The sequence below is a fragment of the Triticum aestivum genome, chromosome 6D (assembly GCF_018294505.1).
Source record: "Triticum aestivum cultivar Chinese Spring chromosome 6D, IWGSC CS RefSeq v2.1, whole genome shotgun sequence".
NCBI classification, from domain to species: domain Eukaryota; kingdom Viridiplantae; phylum Streptophyta; class Magnoliopsida; order Poales; family Poaceae; genus Triticum; species Triticum aestivum.
The window spans coordinates 394,237,011-394,259,251 of record NC_057811.1 but is presented as its reverse complement, the minus strand read 5'-3'; the positions used below and the strand labels follow the sequence as shown (position 1 = coordinate 394,259,251).

Below are 22,241 nucleotides of genomic sequence, written 5' to 3'. Positions count from 1 at the left end.
CTTCTGTGCAGCAATGAGGATAATCCTCAAGTTACGGACCCAGTCTGTGTAGTTGCTACCATCATCTTTCAACTTAGCTTTCTCTAGGAACGCATTAAAATTCAACGAAACAACAGCACGGGCCATCTATCTACAACAACATAGACATGCAAAATACTATCAGGTACTAAGTTCATGATAAATTAAAGTTCAATTAATCAAATTACTTAAGAACTCCCACTTAGATAGACATCCCTCTAATCATCTAAGTGATCACGTGATCCATATCAACTAAACCATGTCCGATCATCACGTGAGATGGAGTAGTTTTCAATGGTGAACATCACTATGTTGATCATATCTACTATATGATTCACGCTCGACCTTTTGGTCTCAGTGTTCCGAGGCCATATCTGCATATGCTAGGCTCGTCAAGTTTAACCCGAGTATTCTGCGTATGCAAAACTGGCTTGCACCCGTTGTATGTGAACGTAGAGCATCACACCCGATCATCACGTGGTGTCTCGGCACGACGAACTTTCGCAATGGTGCATACTCAGGGAGAACACTTATACCTTGAAATTTAGTGAGAGATCATCTTATAATGCTACTGTCGATCTAAGCAAAATAAGATGCATAAAGGATAAACATCACATGCAATCAATATAAGTGATATGATATGGCCATCATCATCTTGTGCCTTTGATCTCCATCTCCAAAGCACCGTCATGATCACCATCGTCACCGGCGCGACACCTTGATCTCCATCGTAGCATCGTTGTCGTCTCGCCAACTATTGCTTCTACGACTATCGCTACCGCTTAGTGATAAAGTAAAACAATTACATGGCGATTGCATTTCATACAATAAAGCGACAACCACATGGCTCATGCCAGTTGCCGATAACTTTGACAAAACATGATCTTCTCATACAATAAAATTTAGCATCATGTCTTGACCATATCACATCACAACATGCCCTGCAAAAACAAGTTAGACGTCCTCTACTTTGTTGTTGCAAGTTTTACGTGGCTGCTATGGGCTGAGCAAGAACCGTTCTTACCTACGCATCAAAATCACAATGATATTTTGTCAAGTATGTGTTGTTTTAACCTTCAACAAGGACCGGGCATAGCCACACTCGATCCAACTAAAGTTGGAGAAACTGACACCCGCCAGCCACCTGTGTGAGAAGCACGTCGGTAGAACCAGTCTCGCGTAAGCGTATGCGTAATGTTGGTCCGGGCCGCTTCATCCAACAATACCGCCGAATCAAAGTATGACATGCTGATAAGCAGTATGACTAGTATCGCCCACAACTCACTTGTGTTCTACTCGTGCATATAACATCTACGCATAAAGCTGGCTCGGAAGCCACTGTTGGGTAACGTAGTAATTTCAAAAAATTTCCTACGCACACGCAAGATCATGGTGATGCATAGCAATGAGAGGGAGAGTGTTGTCCACGTACCCTCGTAGACCGAAAGCGGAAGCGTTATGACATCGCGGTTGATGTAGTCGTACATCTTCACGATCGACCGATCCTAGTACCGAACGTACGGCACCTCTCCAATCTGCACACGTTCAGCTCGGTGACGTCCCACGAACTCACGATCCAGTAGAGCTTCGAGGGAGAGCTTCGTCAGCACGACGGCGTGATGACGGTGATGATGAAGTTACCGGCGCAGGGCTTCACCTAAGCACTACGACGATATGACCGCGGTGGATTATGGTGGAGGGGGCACCGCACATGGCTAAGAGATCAATGATCAACTTGTCTGTCTATGGGGTGCCCCCCTCCCCCGTATATAAAGGAGTGGAGGAGGGGGAGGGCCGGCCCTCCTATGGCGCGCCCCATGGGGAGTCCTACTCCCACCGGGAGTAGGATTCCCCCCTTCCATGTAGTAGGAGTAGGAGAGAAGGAAGGAGAAGAGAGGGAGAAGGAAAGGGGGGCGCCGCCCCCCCTTCCTAGTCCAATTCGGACCAGAGGGGGAGGGGGCACGCGGCCTGCCCTGGCAGCCCCTCTCTCTCTCCACTAAGGCCCATAAGGCCCATTAAACTCCCCGGGGGGTTCCGGTAACCCCCCGGTACTCCGGTATATGTCCAAACTCACTCGGAACCCTTCCGATGTCCAAACATAGTCATCCAATATATCGATCTTTATGTCTCGACCATTTCGAGACTCCTCGTCATGTCCATGATCATATCCGGGACTCCGAACTACCTTCGGTGCATCAAAACACATATACTCATAATACCGATCGTAACCGAACGTTAAGCGTGCGGACCCTACGGGTTCGAGAACTATGTAGACATGACCGAGACTCATCTCCGGTCAATAACCAATAGCGGAACCTGGATGCTCATATTGGTTCCTACATATTCTACGAATATCTTTATCGGTCAAACCGCATAACAACATACGTTGTTCCCTTTGTCATCGGTATGTTACTTGCCCGAGATTCGGTCGTCGGTATCTCAATACCTAGTTCAATCTCGTTACCGGCAAGTCTCTTTACTCGTTCCATAATGCATCATCCCACAACTAACTCATTAGTTACATTGATTGCAAGGCTTATAGTGATCTGCATTACCGAGAGGGCCAGAGATACCTCTCCGACAATCGGAGTGACAAATCCTAATCTTGATCTATGCCAACTCAACAAGTACCATCGGAGACACCTGTAGAGCACCTTTATAATCACCCAGTTACGTTGTGACGTTTGGTAGCACACAAAGTGTTCCTCCGGTATTCGGGAGTTGCATAATCTCATAGTCATAGGAACATGTATAAGTCATGAAGAAAGCAATAGCAATATACTAAATAATCAAATGCTAAGCTAATGGAATGGGTCAAGTCAATCACATCATTCTCTAATGATGTGATCCCGTTAATCAAATGACAACTCATGTCTATGGCTAGGAAACTTAACCATCTTTGATTCAACGAGCTAGTCAAGTAGAGGCATACTTGTGACACTTTGTTTGTCTATGTATTCACTTTTGTACTAAGTTTCCGGTTAATACACTTCTAGCATGAATAATAAACATAGGCCGCCTCCACCTCTCTCCCACTAAGGCCCAATAAGGCCCATACACTCCCCGGGGGGTTCCGGTAACCTCCCGGTACTCCGGTAAATGCCCGAACCCACCCGGGACCATTCCGATGTCCAAACATAGCCATCCAATATATCGATCTTTATGTCTCGACCATTTCGAGACTCCTCGCCATGTCCGTGATCACATCCGGGACTCTGAACAACCTTCGGTACATCAAAACACATAAACTCATAATACCGATCGTCACAGAACGTTAAGCGTGCGGACCCTACAGGTTCGAGAACTATGTAGACATGACCGAGAATCATCTCTGGTCAATAACCAATAGCGGAACCTGGATGCTCATATTGGTTCCTACATATTCTACGAAGATCTTTATCGGTCAAACCGCATAACAACATACGTTGTTCCCTTTGTCATCGGTATGTTACGTGCCCGAGATTCGATCGTCGGTATCTCAATACCTAGTTCAATCTCGTTACCGGCAAGTCTCTTTACTCGTTCCGTAATGCATCATCTCGCAACTAACTCATTAGTCACATTGCTTGCAAGGCTTATAGTGATGTGCATTACCGAGAGGGCCCAGAGATACCTCTCTGACAATCGGAGTGACAAATCCTTATCTTGATCTCTGCCAACTCAACAAACACCATCGGAGACACCTGTAGAGCATCTTTATAATCACCCAGTTACATTGTGACGTTTGATAGCACACAAAGTGTTCCTCCGGTATTCGGGAGTTGCATAATCTCATAGTCATAGGAATATGTATAAGTCATGAAGAAAGCAATAGCAACATACTAAACGATCAAGTGCTAAGCTAACGGAATGAATCAAGTCAATCACATCATTCTCTAATGATGTGATCCCGTTAATCAAATGACAACTGATGTCTATGGCTAGGAAACTTAACCATCTTTGATTCAACGAGCTAGTCAAGTAGAGGCATACTTGTGACACTTTGTTTGTCTATGTATTCACTTTTGTACTAAGTTTCCGGTTAATACACTTCTAGCATGAATAATAAACATTTATCATGATATAAGGAAATATAAATAACAACTTTATTATTGCCTCTAGGGCATATTTCCTTCACAGACTTGTACTTATATAATTAGCGCTGCTATTAGTCACAGGTGTCCAATGGGTGCAGTGGTTAGCTACGCTTGAATTAATGTGTCGCGTAGCGAGTTTGAATCCTGCAGTAAGCACTTTTTTGCATTTTCTGGGGGGTTATTTGTTCGCTGTACTTTGCCTTCGCGAGCCGGCCCAATAAGGCTAAGGCACCGAACAGAAGCTCCCGCCGAATTGGGGTGGAGGAGGAGTCATACTCTCCTTGGCGGCGCACCAAGGGGGACTCCTTCCCCCTTGGTGCCAACCCTCTCTCTCCCCTCTAACCTATATATACTTGAGGATTTGTACTCTTTTGGATACACACGTTTGAAGCCTTCTCTAATTCTTCTAGTTCTAGTTCTAGTTGGTCCTATAGTTGACTAATCAGAGCTAGAGTAATCCTCTAATCCTCATAATTAAAAGCCCGTGCGGTTCTAATCCGCTCCCTCTAATTCTCCCACGACGATTAGCTCTAGACGACGAAGCGCAACCGGATTGTGAAGGCTGCACGTTTGCAACCAAGTAGAGAGGTTGTGCTTTCGGTTTTCGGTTCGAGGGACTGTTCGTGGGTGGTTCGCGGGATCATTCATCGTCGGTTCGAGGGGCTCCAAGTACGATCTACACCGACACGTTCTTCTTCAGCTGCAACCCGGTAACGGTAACGATCGTGATCTCAACCCGTTATGCATCTTCATATTGATCTCGGGTGTGTGTAGACGCGATGTTTTTTGTTTTCTACTACGTTTCCCAACAGTTACAGCTCGTCCCGAAGCTTACTAGGCTAAGGATGTGACACTGAGAAAAGAATGGAAAGAGGAGAGAGACGACAAAACTGAAGGACCCACCGCTCGCTCGCCTGTCCCCATGTGCCCTGGTCCACTCGTGCGAGATAACCAATCTGATGGTTTCCGTGCGGCCGCTCGATCACGCAGAATAGTGCGAGCGCACGAATTAGATTTTAGGCCAAAACAATATCTCATTTAGATGACACCCCTAAAAACTATAGATACTTTATTTTGAGGGAAAATAGTTTGGGAGATGCTTAAAAGGTCAGTGCTTAACTCTAGCTTAGAGTCGTTAACCCTTTCACCAAACACGACAAGGAAATCAAAGTACATCTAAGCACTTGGATACGCCGATCCACTCACTGGCTCACCATTTATCATCACCAACTTGCCACCACGTGACGAACTCGGAACATCATTTATTAGCAAAAAATGTAACCTATGCTCGCACTACACAAGTTCAATTATGATAATCATCGGACGCATACCCCTCGCCGTCACCAAGCAGATTCACACACACCCGCAGTGCCCCGCGAGTGCGCAGCCCGTCGGCCGACTCGCGCGGATCCCACCCACTGTCGCGGCCTCGTGCGTCCTTCCCCTGGCGGTCTCCCCCTCTTCCCGCGTCGCCTCCCATAAGAGGCAGCAGCACCGCCGTCCCCGCTCGTCAACCTCGCCGCTTTGCCGCCCCCGCCCGCATTCCGCCCCGCCCCGGCCCCCGGATCTCGATGCGGCCGCCTCCCTGACGCCACGCCGCCATGTCCGCCTCCTGCGACGACGACCACGCCTCGCTCCTCAGATCCCACCCGGCCGCCGTCGCCGGAGGGGCGGGCGCCTCGTCGTCGTCGCTGTCGTGCCCCTCGCCGCGCGCGGCCGCCGGCCACCGCCACGTCGACGTCGAGGCGGCCGACGGGGCCGCCTCCCCGAGGCGCGCCGGGGGCGTGCGCGGCCTCCTGCGCCACCTCGACCGCCGCGTCTACGCCCGCGGATCTGCGCGCCGGCAGCAGCAGCAGCAGCAGCTCGATCGCCCCGCCGCGTTCCCCGAGGAGCAGTCTGCCGCGCCGTCGCAGCCGCAGAGGGAGAGGGCGGGGGAGGAGCTCGGGGACGGGGCGCCCCCCGAGTGGGCGCTGCTGCTCATTGGCTGCCTCCTCGGGCTCGCTACCGGCATCTGCGTCGCCGCGTTCAACCGCGGGGTGAGTTCTTGAGCTGATTGGGGTTCTCATAGGCACCTCTGATCTTAGCGGCGCTTGCTGCATTGTGTTGTATCTGGCTGGCATTGATGTTCTAGTATAGGTTACTGCTTTGCCTGCACAGATGCTTTGGAAGAAACAAAACCAGTGATTGAAATCCATGCCATGTTGCAAATTAGGTTCCATTTTTCTGCATGATAGCACTACTGATCTCGCTACATCGGGGTTTCTTGTTTTTGCATATCCATGTATTCCTACATTGCTTGTGATTTTCTTAAACCTCAGTCACATTTCTAAGTCGATCATCCAATCATCCTCATCCATGATACAGTCCATATGAATATAATCTAGACTAATAATTGTAGCTTAGTTTTTTTTAACCAAAACTGCACACTTCTTCTGACTGAAATTCTAGGCTTAGTACTGTTGCAATTTAGGAGGTGACTAAGATTTATGAAAATTACAGGTAGCTGAGAATCACTAAGACACTAAAACTAAGTGTGCATATTATGTGAGATTGAAGTGGTGGATGCCAAAACACAACAAATTTCATTAAAACACGCCCACATTATGTCAGTGCAGCTTCTTAATGGACACAATGTAGAGTTTCTGTTTGTACTACCTGTAATCCAGACACTAGAATTTGAAATAAATGCTGAAGTTCTGTGCTTACATCCTGCATGACTGATTCTATATACTGCTCCTGTTATTGATTTGCTAGGTTCATGTCATCCATGATTGGGCGTGGGCAGGTACTCCCAACGAAGGTGCAGCTTGGCTCCGTCTGCAGAGGCTATCTGATACTTGGCACAGAATACTGCTGATCCCTGTGTCAGGAGGTGTAATCGTAGGAATGATGCACGGGTTACTCGAGATATTTGAGCAGCTCAAACTTGCGAAACAACCGCAGAACCAAGGAATCAGTTTACTTGCAGCAATCTTTCCAACTGTAAAGGCTGTACAGGCTGCCGTGACTCTGGGGACCGGTTGCTCATTGGGGCCTGAAGGTCCTAGTGTGGATATTGGTAAATCATGTGCACTCGGGTGCTCAGAAATGATGGAGAACAATCGTGAAAGACGGATCGCTCTTGTGGCTGCTGGGGCTGCTGCTGGAATTGCTTCAGGTATAATATTGATAATTAGTTACCCTTCTGTTTATTTAGCAGTGAATAAATTTATTCAGTAACAAATCACAAAATGAAAACACCATGTTCGCTGGTTCTGGTATTAGGGGTCAGATTTTATTGACATGTCTACATCACTACTTTCTATCACTGGATGTAGTGCTATTTGGTATTTGAAGAATTGATCTGCATATACCTTTCTCAAATAATCTGAAATGTCATAATTAATGACAACCAACTTGCTGCCTCTGTGCCCCTAACTTCTAACTTGTAAGTTGTGTTGTTACCCTTTCGATATGGCTTTTGCTAATAAAGTGTTTCTTATGTGTGGGGTTTCAGGCTTTAATGCAGCAGTTGCTGGGTGTTTCTTTGCCATTGAGACTGTATTGCGTCCCCTAAAAGCAGAAAATGCACCTCCTTTTACGACTGCTATGATAATATTGGCATCAGTTATATCATCTACTGTATCAAACGTTTTGCTTGGAGAAAGACCAGCTTTTACAGTGCCGGCATATGAGCTGAAATCTGCTGCTGGTACATGCCCTGATTCTTTTTATCTTCAACTGTAAGAGTGGAGATTCATCTATTCATCACAGTTTGGATATATTACCATAACCATCTTTTTCATCATGTTGTGGGACACATCTTGCATAATTTAGTCTGGCATCTATTGCAATTCATCAAACCCAACTAAACAATTTTACGTTTTTGTTTAGACATTGGTTACAACAAAGTTTGTCCGTAAAGAGAGATCTGAAGGATTGGAGTATCACCAAAGAACTAGCCATGGACGGTGCGTGGAAGCTTGCTATCCATGTGCTAGAACCATGAGTTGGTTGCGAGATCTTATGGGTTTCACCTCTAGCCTACCCCAACTTGTTTGGGACTAAAGGCTTTGTTGTTGTTGTTGTATTGGTTACAACAAAGTTTAGTACCTGGCCTATTCTGTCTAGACTTTGAGTTCCTCACAGAAGCCTAGTTTTTCTAATATGTTGACATGGGTTCTTCACTCAGTAATAATTTTCTCCTTTTGTATTGCAATGTCTGAACAGGGGGTGGTTCTGAAGGTTATCATTGCCTCCCATTTTTGTTTTGCAGAGCTACCTCTATACCTCATCTTAGGAATGCTTTGTGGGGCAGTCAGTGTGGTATTTGGACGGTTGGTAGTATGGTTTTCAAGATTTTTTGCGTACATGAAAGAAAGGTTTGATTTTCCCATTGTGGTGTACCCTGCTTTGGGTGGGCTTGGAGCTGGCCTCATAGCCCTCAAATATCCTGGGATTTTATACTGGGGTTTCACAAATGTTGAAGAAATATTGCATACTGGGAAGAGTGCTTCTGCTCCTGGTATCTGGTTATTAACTCAACTTGCAGCTGCGAAGGTAGTTGCGACCGCCCTTTGCAAGGGGTCTGGTCTTGTGGGTGGGCTATATGCTCCAAGCTTGATGATCGGGGCTGCTGTTGGAGCTACTTTTGGAGGGTCAGCTGCATACTTAATAAATGCAGCTATACCTGGTAGTGCTGCTGTTGCACAGCCACAAGCTTATGCTCTTGTAAGTTGCTCTGCAGTTACGTTTCTGTTTCTCATTGCTTAAAACAAAAGTGTTTTATGAAACTAATTGTCTGGACTGCAGGTTGGAATGGCTGCGACATTGGCTTCAGTCTGCTCAGTCCCGTTGACTTCCGTACTGCTTCTCTTTGAGCTGACAAAGGATTACAGGATTTTGCTACCTCTGATGGTAAGTATGATTGCTAGTGCTTGCCTCCCAACTCTTTGTTTGAATCTAGTCTTCTTTCTGCATTTTATGCGGAGTTGTTCATGTTATGTTTCCTATTTTGCCACTGCAGTTTCTAACCTAATGCATATTCGTTTGTTTGGTACTCTCTAACAGGGAGCAGTTGGACTGGCAATATGGGTTCCTTCTGTGGTAAACCAACCAAATGATGGTGAATCTTCAGGGTTTAGAGCACCCATGCGTGGTTATTCTTTAGTTTCACTACAAGATAGAAATAGTAGTGTCTGGACGCGAAGTGATTCCGTAGACGATCTTGAGCTTACTATCTCACAAAGTGGTCTTCGTAACTATGGTACCTACCAAGAGGAAGTGCTTCTAGATGATTTGAAGGTTTGGCAGCCTCTTTAATTCTGGCTTAGCCTATATAATATCATGTTAAAGTTGTATTAGCTCTTAATTCTAGAAAACTGCATTGCAATTGTGCTGTTGTTACTGATCTTTGTTTGTCACTTGAACTTTTTTACCAGGTCTCCCAGGCGATGTCAAAGAGATATGTTAAAGTTCCACCATCTGCCACAGTGACAGAAACTCTCACTTTATTGAGTGATAAGCAGCAGATGTGCGCCCTTGTTGTGGATCATGAAGATTTTCTTGAGGGGCTTATTACATTAGGGGATATTAGCCGTATGGGCTTTGAACTGGACGGGGAAAGTTACTTAAGTGGAGACCAGCTCAACTCTGATGTACGTGTACATGGTGAAGAACCTATCTTTGAATAACATGCATATATTCCCCACCAATAAATAAATAAAAAACATGCATATATTCTCCAGGAAAAAAAAGAAATACATGCATATATGTTAACAAGTACTAGTGTATGCCATTTTGATATTGAATAGGTTGGGTAATGATTTTCAAAACCATTTCTATTTAGGGCACTAACTGAAAAGAGACAAAAATTTACATCTAACGTAACAATCTTAATGTGCATGCACTTGAATTCTATAAGGTCAGCATAGAGAAAGAGTTTTCATTTGCTGGGAAACATGTACTTATTCAAAGGAGATTTTGCAGGAAGCCTGTTCAACCATCTCGTCGTGTCTCACTCAAGGGTTCCAGTACCAGGGGAGTGAGCGCGGACTGCTAACATGCTTTCCAGATACCGATTTGACCACTGCGAAAAACCTTATGGAGGCCAGAGGGATAAAGCAGCTGCCTGTCGTTAAGCGTGGCGTCGGGCATAGAACTGAAAGAAGGCGCAAGCTTGTTGCCCTTCTCTATTATGATTCTATCGGCCACTGCTTACGGTTAGTCATAAGCTTCCACTGTTTCCTGTTTTGCCCAAGATTATATATTTTGTCTCAACAATTGTACTTTTCCTGGTTATTTACTTTGTCTAAGCACTTGCTTCCAAAATATTTGATGTTCTAGGTTTGTCTTAAGTTAACATCTGTAGGTTTGACCAAATTTATGGAAAAATATAGCAACATCTACAATATCAACTATATATAGTATGAGAGTATATTTTATCATGAAACCAAAATGATGTTGTAGATGTTGGCATATTTTCCCATAAACTTGGTTAAACTTAAAATGTTTGACTTAGGACAAACCTAGAACCTGGAACGGAGGGAGTAATTGAATTGGTTCGAAAGTATGCTAACATGGTGGTTCATTTGCTTCTCTAGGAAGGAGATTGAGAACTGGAAAGCTATATATCAAAGAAAAGAAGATTTCCACATTTTAGCAACTGGTCACACATTACAGTGACCTGTGATATACACGAACCTGTATAGCTTGGAGGCTATCCTCCATTAATTGGACTCGAGCTGCCTTCTGAGGGGGTCTACGCAGGCAAAGCCTGACCAAATTTGCAATGGCGGTTTGTCAACAACCTTGCATTCCCTGGATGATGTACCATTGGAACCATATATGACTGAACCAGTCATCTTTTGTTGTTTGCGATGCTACTTCACTTCACACGGGAAAGGGGGATGGATCATGCATGTTTGAGATCTTAAGAGTGGAATATCATCAAAGAACTTGCCATGAATAGGGGTGCATGGAAGATAGGTCTCCACATGGGAGAACCATGAGTTGGTTTTGAGATCTTATGGGTTTCTGCTCTAGCCTATCCCAGTTTGTTTGGGGCTAAAAAGGACTTGTCCGTGGACATTTTGTGTCGTCGGTTTGATGGTCCTGGGATGGGTTGATCACACACACGAGAGAATTGTGTAAAGCGTGCAGCAGAAATTTTGGAAGGCGATCGATGTTGTACTAATTTGTAACATCACATGGTTCTTACCATCCATTATTAGCACCTTCACTGTCTCCTCTTCATGGAAACATAGCCCGCACGGCATGGTGTTCGGTCTGATAACTTTTATCTGATTTCCATGTCTGGAATTGAAGGCTGTCCCATAAATCTTTACGTACATCGACGTCGTTGCACCATCGCGTTGCCCTGCGATGCGCTCTACGGTGCCCATGGCAACCTGCGCATGCCACCCGTCCCGCGTGGCGCGCGGCAGCTTCACGAGCGCTCGAGGCCGACCGAAGGACCTGAAAAATGAAAACCCCTCGTTCCATCCCAGTCGCCTCCTCTCTTTTTTTGCCAGTCGCCGCCGTGTCAGTCCCGCTGGCTGGTCCGCGGTCCGCGCAACGGCCGAACATTCCGGCAACGCACGAGCTGGTTCGGCCCGGCGCACAGCACGAGTCGCCGTGGAATTCCTGAGAGCACCGGTGCAGCTCCATACTTCCACTCCACCTGCGTGCAGCTTCCGACTGCTAATTATCCAAGTCAATCATGCATGCAGACGCAGGTGCGGCCGCACATCACAGGCCACAAAACCGAAACGACGAAGCAGGAAGCTGCGTGGAAGCGACACGTTCCCGACGGCGCACGCAACGCACCGGGCGGGCGGGCGTCGCTTCTGCCTGCGGCAGGGACGCGCACGCGCCACAGCACGGAGGCGACAGGTCCCGGTACAGACAAAGGGCCAGCTCAGGCGAAAGCTCGGTGCGTGCACCGGCGCAGCAAGCCGACGAGGCCGGGCGAAGAAGCCGAAGGCGGGGGAGCATCAGGTAGTTATGCCGGTTTTGTACGTACCCGGGACCGGGAGGAGTTCGGCTGCCTCCGTTGGCGGGCAGTGCATGGAGGCGTCGTCGAGCGCGGAATGGACGGGGCCTTGGCTAGTGGCGGAGACGAGACAGCAAAGGTGAGAGCGACCGTACGGACGCGCTCTCCCGGCTGCGTGCGTTGGTCCGACTGGCTGGAAGAGAGGAAGAGGAGAAAATAGTGGTCAAGGCTCGGGATGGCCTGTTTACACTACACTACGGCTCCCAGGGTTATCCATCTTTTCCCAAGATTTACTAGGGTTCAGTCTTCAATGTGAACCGATTAGTTGCAAAAAAACAGGAGTACTTTGTTCAGGAATCTATTCTCCAAGAGCGTAGATGACGTCCCCCCGTGGGTACGCCACAGGGAAACTCCGGCGGTATCTAGGGGCTTCACAACTTCTTGATTCGGTATCCTGTCCTAGCTATTGGTTTCGACAAAATAAGTGTTTGAATGAGCAACTTGGCGTACACATTTCCACAACATTGTAGGACAATTCCATCGATATAACTAACTAATGGGGGTGGCTGTACTGCCAACCCACCATATGTCAGACCTCCGTTTGCTGCCATGTACATCTTGTAAAGGTGAATGATCCCTTTTGGGTGGTTACTGTAAATGGTGACTTTTCGTTCTCGGCCGCTCCAATTTTTGGCATTGTACGAGCACTTGTGTAGTTGTGTATATGTTGCGCACCGTGGGCACAAGAACCAGCATGAAACTGGTGATTAGATCCACCCAACATTTTTGTACGTTTTCTTAATTCAAATGTGGTCTTAAATCTCTATTCATCTTTCGTACGAGACAAGAGGTTTTCAAAAATCCTGTGCTTTTTTACTGCTTCAAGAAATCATATGACAGAATGTAGCTGGGTGTACACATCCCAATATGGTAGAACACATACGTTGATAGAATCGACTATTGGTTATATAACTATTGGAGGTGGTTGTACTCTCAATCCACCATGGATCGAACCTCATGTTTGTGGCCGTGCATGCACATCTCATGCATGGTGGCGGATGATTTGTTTTGAGTGGAAGCTCCGAATGGGGGCTTCATCATTCCCCGCGACCCCAATCTTCTACTCCCTCCGTTCAGAATTACTTGTCGCGGAAATGGATATATTTAGACGTATTTTAGTTCTAGATACATCCATTTTCGCGACAAGTAATTCCGAACGGAGGGAGTATATGAGTGCTTGCGTTTATGTGCACTGAAAGGACCCTCCATGAAACTGGCGATTAGATCGGCCAAACTTTTTTGTACTTATCCTTGATTCCAAATACGGTCTAAAATCCCCTTTCAAAAAAAAAATTTATGTTCTAAAATTCAACTCATCTTTCCTACCACACAAAAGGTATTCAAAAAATTCATAAGCATTCTTATAACCTCAAGAAATCATATGTTTTCCCCATGAAAATCCATTGTTCGAAGGGACCACCACTACAAAGAAAGGCGAACAGCCGAACACCTTCGAATGGTGCCCCTTGCTACAGGGACGGCCGAACTCTAAAACTGGCACTTTGCACCGTGATTTTCCTTCTTTTTTCTCACTGAAAGGGACTTCCCGTCGTGATCAAGGCGGCAGTATTTCGTTTGGAAGAGACTGACCCTTCCATTTGGCCATCATCCAACGATTTCCATGTTTACCGAGTCAACTACGAGTCTCCCAAGTTCCAATTTTCTGTGGTTGTGTTTGGAGATTCTTATATCTATATAAGTTCAGATTCTAGATGTTAGCCTCCCCCAGCATTCCCTTCGAAGCAAGCAACCGCCATGGCGTTCGTCTCGCAGCTGTTGCTCCTCCTGTCGTGCATTATCTGCCATGCTCTCATCGCCAGTGCAGCGGGCGAGCAGAGCTATAAGATTCTCTCAACCAGCTCGCTCAAGCCTCAAGCCGTCTGCTCCGAGCCCAAAGGTACGTAGATCACTGATCAGTAGTGTGGATGAATGGGCGTAGCTTTCTGCAACTTGATTGATGATTGTTCCATTCGTTCGCTGATTTTGCAGTGAATCCATCGTCGTCGAGTGGAGCCACGGTGCCGTTGAACCACAGGCATGGCCCGTGCTCGCCGGCGCCCTCCAAGAAGGAGCCTACCTTCGAGGAGCTGCTCCGCCGTGACCAGCTCCGAGCCGGCTACGTCCAGCGGAAGTTCTCCACGAACCACCGCGGTGGCGGGCTGCAGCAGTCGGAGGAGCTCAAGGTGCCGACCGAGCTGGGCTCTTCCCTGGACACGCTGGAGTACGTCATAACCGTCGGCGTCGGCTCGCCGGCGGTGCAGCAGACCATGACCATGGACACCGGGAGCGACGTGTCGTGGGTGCACTGCAACTCCAACTCCACGGCCGGGTCGACGCCCTTCGACCCCGCCAAGTCGGCCACGTACGCCGCGTTCCCGTGCGGCGCCCCGGCGTGCACACAGCTCGGCGCGGAGGCCAACGCCTGCTCCAACTCGCAGTGCCAGTACATGGTCCGCTACGGCGACGGCTCCAACACCACCGGCACGTACGGCTCCGACACGCTGGAGCTGGGCTCGGACACGGTCAAGGAATTCCAGTTCGGCTGCAGCCGCGTCGAGGAGGGCTTCGGCGACAAGACCGACGGGCTCATGGGGCTCGGCGGCGACGCGCAGTCGCTCATCTCGCAGACCGCGGCGACGTACGGCAGGGCCTTCTCCTACTGCCTCCCGCCTTCCCCCGGTTCCAAGGGGTTCCTGACGCTCGGCGCGCAGACCGGCACGACGGGCTTCGCGACGACGGGGATGCTCCGGAGCGAACAGGCCCCGACGTTCTACGGCGTGCTCCTCCAGGGCATCAAGGTCGGCGGAGAGCAGCTCAGCGTGGCGCCCTCCGTCTTCTCCGCCGGGTCCGTGATGGACTCCGGGACCATCATCACGCGGCTGCCGCCCACGGCGTACACGGCGCTCAAGACGGCGTTCAAGGACGGCATGAAGCAGTACCCGGCGGCGCCGTCCAGGAGCATCCTGGACACGTGCTTCGACTTCAGCGGCCAGGACAACGTCACCATACCGACCGTCGCTCTGATGTTCGACGGCGGCGCGGTCGTCGACCTCGACGCGAACGGGATCATATTCGGCAGCTGCCTCGCGTTCACGGGCACCGACGACGACGAGAGCACCGGCATCATCGGCAACGTGCAGCAGAGGACGCTCGAGGTGCTCTACGACGCAGGCCAGAGCGTCTTCGGGTTCAGGTCCAGCGCGTGCTAGCTGCTCGTCAGCGCGAGAGCTCAGCGCTCGCGCGCGGGACACGAGCGCACCACGAGGGAAGGAAGGAAGGGTGCCTAGCTGGGCTGCTCTCATGTGGCTGTCTTCTTGTTTGTAGTCACGAGGTAAGGGACACGAAGTGGGCCAAAAATCATCATCTAGCAGACTATTTAATTTCTCTCTGATAGCAATAATATGATGCGACGCATGTATAATCTTTCAAATCAAACGATCAGGATAATCTTCTCCTAAATTTTCATTCATATAAATAAATAAAGAAAGAAATGGATTAAATGAAGACTAAATTCCATTTTCACCCCTGTTTTGCCGCTATAATGGAATTACACCGTTTAAGACATTTTCATATGTTTCGCCATGTTTAGCAAAAGTCAAGCCGCATTTAGTCTTTTTTTTAAATAGCACATTATGGCAAATCATCACACAGTTGCCAGCATACACATGGCGTGCCACTCGACCGGTTTTCCTCCACTCACAGTTTATTACATGCGTTTGCGTCCGTGGACAGGAGCCGACCGAACCCTATTTGTCAGTTCGGGCAGCGACGTCCTCCATTTTCAAAACCCCATATTCATGCATATCATGCACATAGACCATTCCATCAATATAAAACACAACAATTCAACAAAAGCCAAAATGATCCACGATAAATAAAAAAACACAATTCATACATAGCCAACACATAAATGAATCAAGTGGCTTTTCTACGCTCGTTGATCTCCTTCTGGTTAGTTAACCACACTTCCGTTATCCTTGAGGCTAGTGTCGGTAAACATGATCCTCGACTCCTCGGTGTTCCCCGCGAGCCTCACCTTTCTATCTCTCAATCTCAAATGCTCTCATATGCCTTCGCCTTCTCATGCTCCATTTGTTCTCATGCCTTCGTCTTCTCCATGTCCATCCTCTCCCTCTCAATTTGCAACCTCTCCCACACCAGCTGCCGGTGGAATTTCATCCTCTCGCTTTGCACGTCCAAGAAGAGCTTGCACCTATCCTCCTTCTTTTATTCCCTTTTTTCAATCCCCGGCCTCTGGCTAGGGAGAGGGTGTGGGTGTGGATGTCCGGATAGAAGTTGTCTCATGCCGGCATAGAGACAACTTAAAAATTTAGCACATTATGTCAAATCATCACCCAGTTGTCAGCATACACATGGCGTGCTACTCGACGGGGTTTCCTCCAGACAGTTTATTCCATATGCGTTTGCCCGCCTGCCCCACGGGTTCGGCTCCAAACATCAACAATTGCAGTGGCCAAAAGAAAGCCTTGCATATCCTCGAGAGTATTATATTTGGAAATATTTTGGTCTTTCATATGTTTATGGACACGTTCAGATGTGTTCGCAAACAGGAGCCGAACGAGCCCTATTTGTCTATTCGGGCAACGTCGGGCACCATTTTCAAAACCCCAAATCCATTCATATCATGCACATAGACCCTTCGATCAATATGACACAACAATTCAACAGAAGTCAAAATGATCCACGATAAATAAAAATCATAATTCATACATAGTAATTATTCATGAGGTCAAGCGACTTTCCCGAGGTCATTGATCTCATTCTTTTGGTTGGTGAACCACACTTCCGTTATCCATGAGGCTAGTGTCGGCCAAAATGATCCTCGACTCCTCGGTGTTCCCCGCAAGCCTCATGTTTCTATCTCTCAATCTCAAATGCTCTCGTATACCTTCGCATTCTCAAGCTCCATTTGCTCTCATGCCTTCGTCTTCTCTATATTCATCCTTTCCCGCTCAATTTGCAACCTCTCCACACCAACTGCCGGTTGAATTCCATCCTCTCCATTTGGGCGACCAAGAAGAGCTTGTACATATCCTCCTTCTTGTCTTCCTTTTTTCACCCCCTTATGCAGGGCCTCTGGCTAGCGAGAGGGCGTGGATGTGGATGTTCGGAGAGAAGCTATCGCGTGCCGACATGGCCACGGGTGGCCACAACCGTTGATGGCGTCGTTGATGTGTACCGGCAACGAGGAAGAGAAGTGGCACACCCTCACCAGGGAGGTCGCCACCGTCGGTAAGGTGGTCGGGAGGGAAGTCGTCCCCGTTGGTATGGAGGTCGCGCGTCGACACGGCCAGGGATGACCACAACCGTCTTTGCCGCTGTTGACACGCACTAACATCGAGGAAGAGAGGTGGCACACCCTCCCTGGGGAGACCGCCGTACCGACAGAGAGGGATAAATAGGCCAACCATCGCATAATGTATTGGGGGGGGGGGGGGTAGGCGCGCACGCGGAGCTCTGGACTTTTGGGAAAAATTTCCACCAAGTCCTACATGCGAGGATGTGATAACAGTGTCGTGTGTGAAGGATGCAACACCACGGGCTTTTAGGAGTGTTATCGGTGGTGTGGGAAAAATTATCCACAACACTGACACGTTTTAGGGGTCTAGGGTTTTTAGTGTTCTGGTAAAACTTTTTTCCCTTGAATTGTACATTTAATATACATCACTACTAGTGCCTTGCGTTTTTTGCAATTTATGATTCATTTTCTATTTTTGAGGGCATTAAATTGATTCCTAGGTATTTAATTTATATAATTCAAATTTAAACTATAAGTGCATTCATAATTTCCCAAAAAATTGATAGAACAATCATATTTAAGTTTTTTTAGTATATATTTAGGTATCTAGAATGCTAGGACAACTCAGACATCTATGTGGGAAAAATCATAAAACTACACTTTGTGGCTAGTTGTTTTGGATTTTTTTAATAATGTTAGTGAAGTATAAAATTCTTGGCCACTAACAAGAAAATGTGCTGTCCAAGAATTTTTAGGGTTCATTTGCTATTTTTATGACATTTAGTAGATTTATAAGTATTTCATATACAATTCAAATCTGAACTACATGTGCATTAAGAATAGCCAAAAAGGTAGAAATACCATATTTTAGTTGTTCAGTATGTAGTTAGGTATTGCAAGAATATTATAAAATTCCGACATCTATGTGTGGGAAATTCAAACAAGGCTAAGGGTTTTTTAATTTAGGAAAATGTTAATTAAATCTATTTTTTGTGAAACTTGGTATGTTGTGTTGGTATGACCTTTATAACATGTGGCTAAAATGTATGACCGCTTATATATTTTTGTAAATTGGTACACATTAGTGGAATGTTGCTTAACGAGTCGCCACTAAACGCTAGTGCTCGCATGAGGGCAAGCTCACACGCCACTAGCATCAAGAAAGCAGCGGACATCTGGGCCACCACTCCACTTCCATCACCCTCAGTGTCGAATGGGCGCACATCGTCAGAAAATTTCTCACATGAGCTCTTTTACGGTACCCACAAGTAAATATGAGCCATCCATTTACTCTGATCTGATGGGCAGAATTGTTTGGTACTCCAATATAGATACCTCTGGGAGTACGGCAACCAATAGTCCGGGAGTACCTTCATTGCAAGGGTAAATTGGTAATCCAGACCAGCTGTTAATTTGGTATTACGTGAGGGTGTCATTTTATTCCCCACTAATTACGGGATGTGATTGACGAACCAGCCGGATGTCTTGGCTAGGATTTGCACGTACAATGCGCCGATGCATCGGGAGGATTTGTTAGCATCTTGGAACTAATTAAGAACCAGAGATGAACAATAATTAATAATTAAGGCCGCGTTCCAGTCCACCGCTCCCTCAAATCCTAGAATCTACGGAGCAGCTATTGACTCGCTCCAGGGATTATAACTCCATCTCCATCCGCTCCGGGAGCGGAGCGGAGGGACACCGAACGCGCCCTAAATCGCAAGATCAGAACTCCGGAGATGCAACTGCCGACGGTTTAGCCGAATACTCAGATAAGGCGCACGTCCGGGGAGGCCTCGCCGCCGACCATGGTTGTAATTAAGTTTCCATGAAGCGCAGCCGGCGACAGATGCATACAAGGGCCTGCGGGATGATGTGGCCATGGCCGTGCATGGTCACTGGATCAAGGCCGGCAGCGAGTGATTGTGAGACACCGGGAGGGAATAAGATCTCGGAAATTAATAAAAACATTACCCTTATGTTAGGAAAGAAAAAGGTCTGAACCACCCTTTCAAATCAATGGTTGGATTTAACTGGTACTCCCACCCCTATCAAAAGAGTACCAAGGTACGGTAAAAAGGCTCTCTCACATATGTAGCTAAATAGTCAAACCGCCTCTCATTCTCACTTCCTCTCCCTCCCACTCACCATCCCCTCGCTCCCTCTCCCCAAAAAAAAAACACCAATCTACGAGTGTATGAGAAATCTATGTTGACGAAACCCAATGGTCGGCCAACGCAACGCCGACCACAATCACCGGGCTCGCCTCACTCGGTTCCGCACCACGTAATACCTTCGTATGATCATCGGAGCCTCGCCGTTAGCATGCGTGCATGTGTGTAGCCCGCATTCGGAGGTTTCGAACCCTCCGTCGTCCTCTCGACACCATGGGCAACGACAACACTGACCCCTCCCGCCGTGGTCCCCAATCTCCAACGGGATGCAAGGAGTAAGCTCGACGTCGTCGCCGTCTCGACCTCGAGCTCGTGCTCCACCTGCTGCCCGCCCCCACCATCACCCGTTCTCGCGACGACTCTGAGGAGATTGACTTGGGTGCTTGACTTTGCGGTGTGCTCAGGCTTCGACAAAGGGGAGCTTCTCGTCAGCGCTTTGAGCGCCAATTAACACTGTGGGCTTTGTGTGCATGTGCTAGCCCATTAAAGGATGCTCTGGTTCGCGTGCTCGCCCTTTGTTAGTTTTTTGTTCGCTCGCCTTTTTTTTCGAAAGTTGTTGTGTTGTTAAAGAAAAAACATGTTCACCAGATTCAAATAATCCATGAACTGAATTCTCTCATTAATTAAAAAATGTTCAAGGAAAAAAAATCACAAATTCAAAATAAAGTTCATGAATTTGAAAAAATGTTGCAAAATTTAAAAAATTTCATGAAATTTAGAAAAGTTCAAACAAATTATTAAATGTTCCTGAATTTAAAACATCCATAAACTGTTCAGGAGTTTTAAAAAGTTCATGAATTTGTAAAATATTTACGAATTTAAAAATATTCATGAATCTGAAAAATGTTTGTCAGTTCCAAAAATGTTCATGATACTTAAAAAAATCGTTGTGTTGAAAAATGTTTGCCGGTTTGGCGCTTAACGTGCCAAATAGGATTTTGAGAGCACCTCCCCAGCGCCTACAGACCCTCTATGGTCAGGCCCATGTAGCAAACTCGCTCGCTCCTCCATGCTTGCTCACTTTCTTTTTTGTTGCTACGCAGGCATCTATTCACAGGTTCAGAAGAAAAATACGGCTTTTGGTTTTCTGGAAAAGAAAATTTCATAATTTTTTTAAAAATGTTTATGAGATTAAAAATTTCAAAATTTGAGAAAAATAAATGTTCACAAATTCATCAAATTTCTTAAACTTGAAAATTTTCAGGATCTCTTTTAAAAAATTAAGGCAAACAAATTTCATGAAGCTGAAAAAGTTCAATAATATAAAGAAAATTACGGATTTGATTTTTTTTCGGAAAAATCATTAATTTTTAGAAAGTTCACATTAAAAAAGGAATTTGTTTTTATTGTTAATTTAGAAAATTTCAAGCATTTGAAAAAATGGAAGTAAGAAGATTAAACAAACAAAATGAGTAAAACCGAACAAACCTGGTCCAGATATCCGAAAAGAAAAGAAGGGAACCATAAGCTTCCGGTAGATTTTCAAAACCGAACTAAGTAAAAAAGCTTACATGGTCCGCCCGTATAGGACTGGCGTAGGATGCATGCAGGTGGTGCGTATGAATAACTCATTTACTGCGTGTGAAGCGTCCAATAGGAAATCACTAGAGGAAGTGCTAGCTCCGTCCGTCTATGTGACCTGCTCATGCCTGCAAATTTCTGCAGCCTAGGTAGAGGGGTGCGTCTATGCCTCGTTTGTAGGTTTTTTTTTGAGAGAATGCCTCGTTTATAGGTAGCAGGTTTTTTTTTTTTGAGGGATCCCAAACTTTAGTAATATGATACAACATTTAAAAGGATACAAAAAGGGTCATGAGGGAATATCAGCCACAAATGGCGACCCTGTGGGAGCGCTACTGAAAATTTTACAAGATTGTGTGCCTCCTGGTTCGAATCACGACCTTCAAACATAAAATCACATCTCTCAAAAGTGGCTCTTCTTTTTACTATTTCCTTCACCACTGTAATATGAGGGCCTCCAATCTCTTCGTTGATGTCCTCCACCACTGCCTTGCAATCGCACACAATTATCAAACGGTTCAAAGACAAATCATCAGCTAAAGCCAACGCCTCACGACACGCTATAGCTTCGAGGACTGCCGGATCATTTACTCCCGGGAGGACAATCGCTGAGGATCCGAGATATTTGCCATATTCATCCCTGCACACCGCAGCTGCTGCACCCACATCGCCATCGCGAGACATACCTCGGTCGACATAGATCTTTGCATGGCCACTTGAAGGAGGCTTCCATGTGTTAGAAATTGTTATCACATTTGCACACCTCCGCGATGTCACTGTTCTTGTAATCCTCTTTAGGCTATCCAACTCTGAAATAAAGCTTGCCACAAAAAGTGTCGACATTGGACTTTAATAAATTGACTCATGTATTGCTTTCTGCGTGCTGTCCAAATCGCCCAAAGAGTGACTGCCATCTTAATAAAATCCACATGGGGTAACGTTCCCAACATGTTGAAGAGCCAAAGTTTTGCATGAGGTTCCCGTGACTACTATATGACCAACCAACTCCTCGTCACCCAGCGCCCAAACACATCTAGAAGTTGTACAATCAATCAGTGAATGTCTCCAAGAATCAACATCACCACAGATTTGGAAATTGTTCATGTCACTCATATTCCTATTATGTCGAACATCCTCCGACGGCAGCGAGTATTTTGCCAACC

At 46.7% G+C, this 22,241-nt stretch overlaps 2 protein-coding genes across 3 annotated transcripts; both read left to right on the top strand.

Annotated features, from left to right (window-relative positions):
• Positions 1-5,463: 5,463 nt before the first annotated feature.
• Positions 5,464-11,327, top strand: LOC123145318 (chloride channel protein CLC-f). Of its 2 annotated transcripts, XM_044564697.1 has the most exons (9): positions 5,464-6,130; positions 6,849-7,251; positions 7,591-7,785; positions 8,350-8,804; positions 8,886-8,990; positions 9,144-9,377; positions 9,515-9,730; positions 10,062-10,294; positions 10,676-11,327. In XM_044564697.1, exons 1-9 carry the CDS (start codon positions 5,696-5,698, stop codon positions 10,755-10,757), a joined length of 2,358 nt encoding a protein of 785 aa, XP_044420632.1. In that variant the 5' UTR covers positions 5,464-5,695; the 3' UTR covers positions 10,758-11,327. The 2 variants fall into 2 exon arrangements, with proteins under 2 accessions (XP_044420632.1, XP_044420633.1); XM_044564698.1 differs by lacking the exons at positions 5,464-6,130; positions 6,849-7,251 and having other exon boundaries at positions 7,614-7,785; positions 8,304-8,804.
• A 2,397-nt stretch (positions 11,328-13,724) lies between these two features.
• Positions 13,725-15,626, top strand: LOC123145317 (aspartyl protease family protein At5g10770). Its single transcript, XM_044564696.1, has 2 exons — positions 13,725-14,023; positions 14,116-15,626. Exons 1-2 carry the CDS (start codon positions 13,882-13,884, stop codon positions 15,333-15,335), a joined length of 1,362 nt encoding a protein of 453 aa, XP_044420631.1. The 5' UTR covers positions 13,725-13,881; the 3' UTR covers positions 15,336-15,626.
• Positions 15,627-22,241: the final 6,615 nt, after the last annotated feature.

Bases quoted from the DNA above. Each gene is read 5' to 3' on its own strand.
- LOC123145317 (XM_044564696.1), top strand. From the start codon at position 13,882: ATGGCGTTCGTCTCGCAGCTGTTGCTCCTCCTGTCGTGCATTATCTGC. The intron at 14,024-14,115 runs GTACGTAGATCA...CTGATTTTGCAG, and splicing joins CGTCTGCTCCGAGCCCAAAG to TGAATCCATCGTCGTCGAGT.
- LOC123145318 (XM_044564697.1), top strand. From the start codon at position 5,696: ATGTCCGCCTCCTGCGACGACGACCACGCCTCGCTCCTCAGATCCCAC. The intron at 7,252-7,590 runs GTATAATATTGA...GTGGGGTTTCAG, and splicing joins TGCTGCTGGAATTGCTTCAG to GCTTTAATGCAGCAGTTGCT. The intron at 7,786-8,349 runs GTACATGCCCTG...TTTGTTTTGCAG, and splicing joins TGAGCTGAAATCTGCTGCTG to AGCTACCTCTATACCTCATC.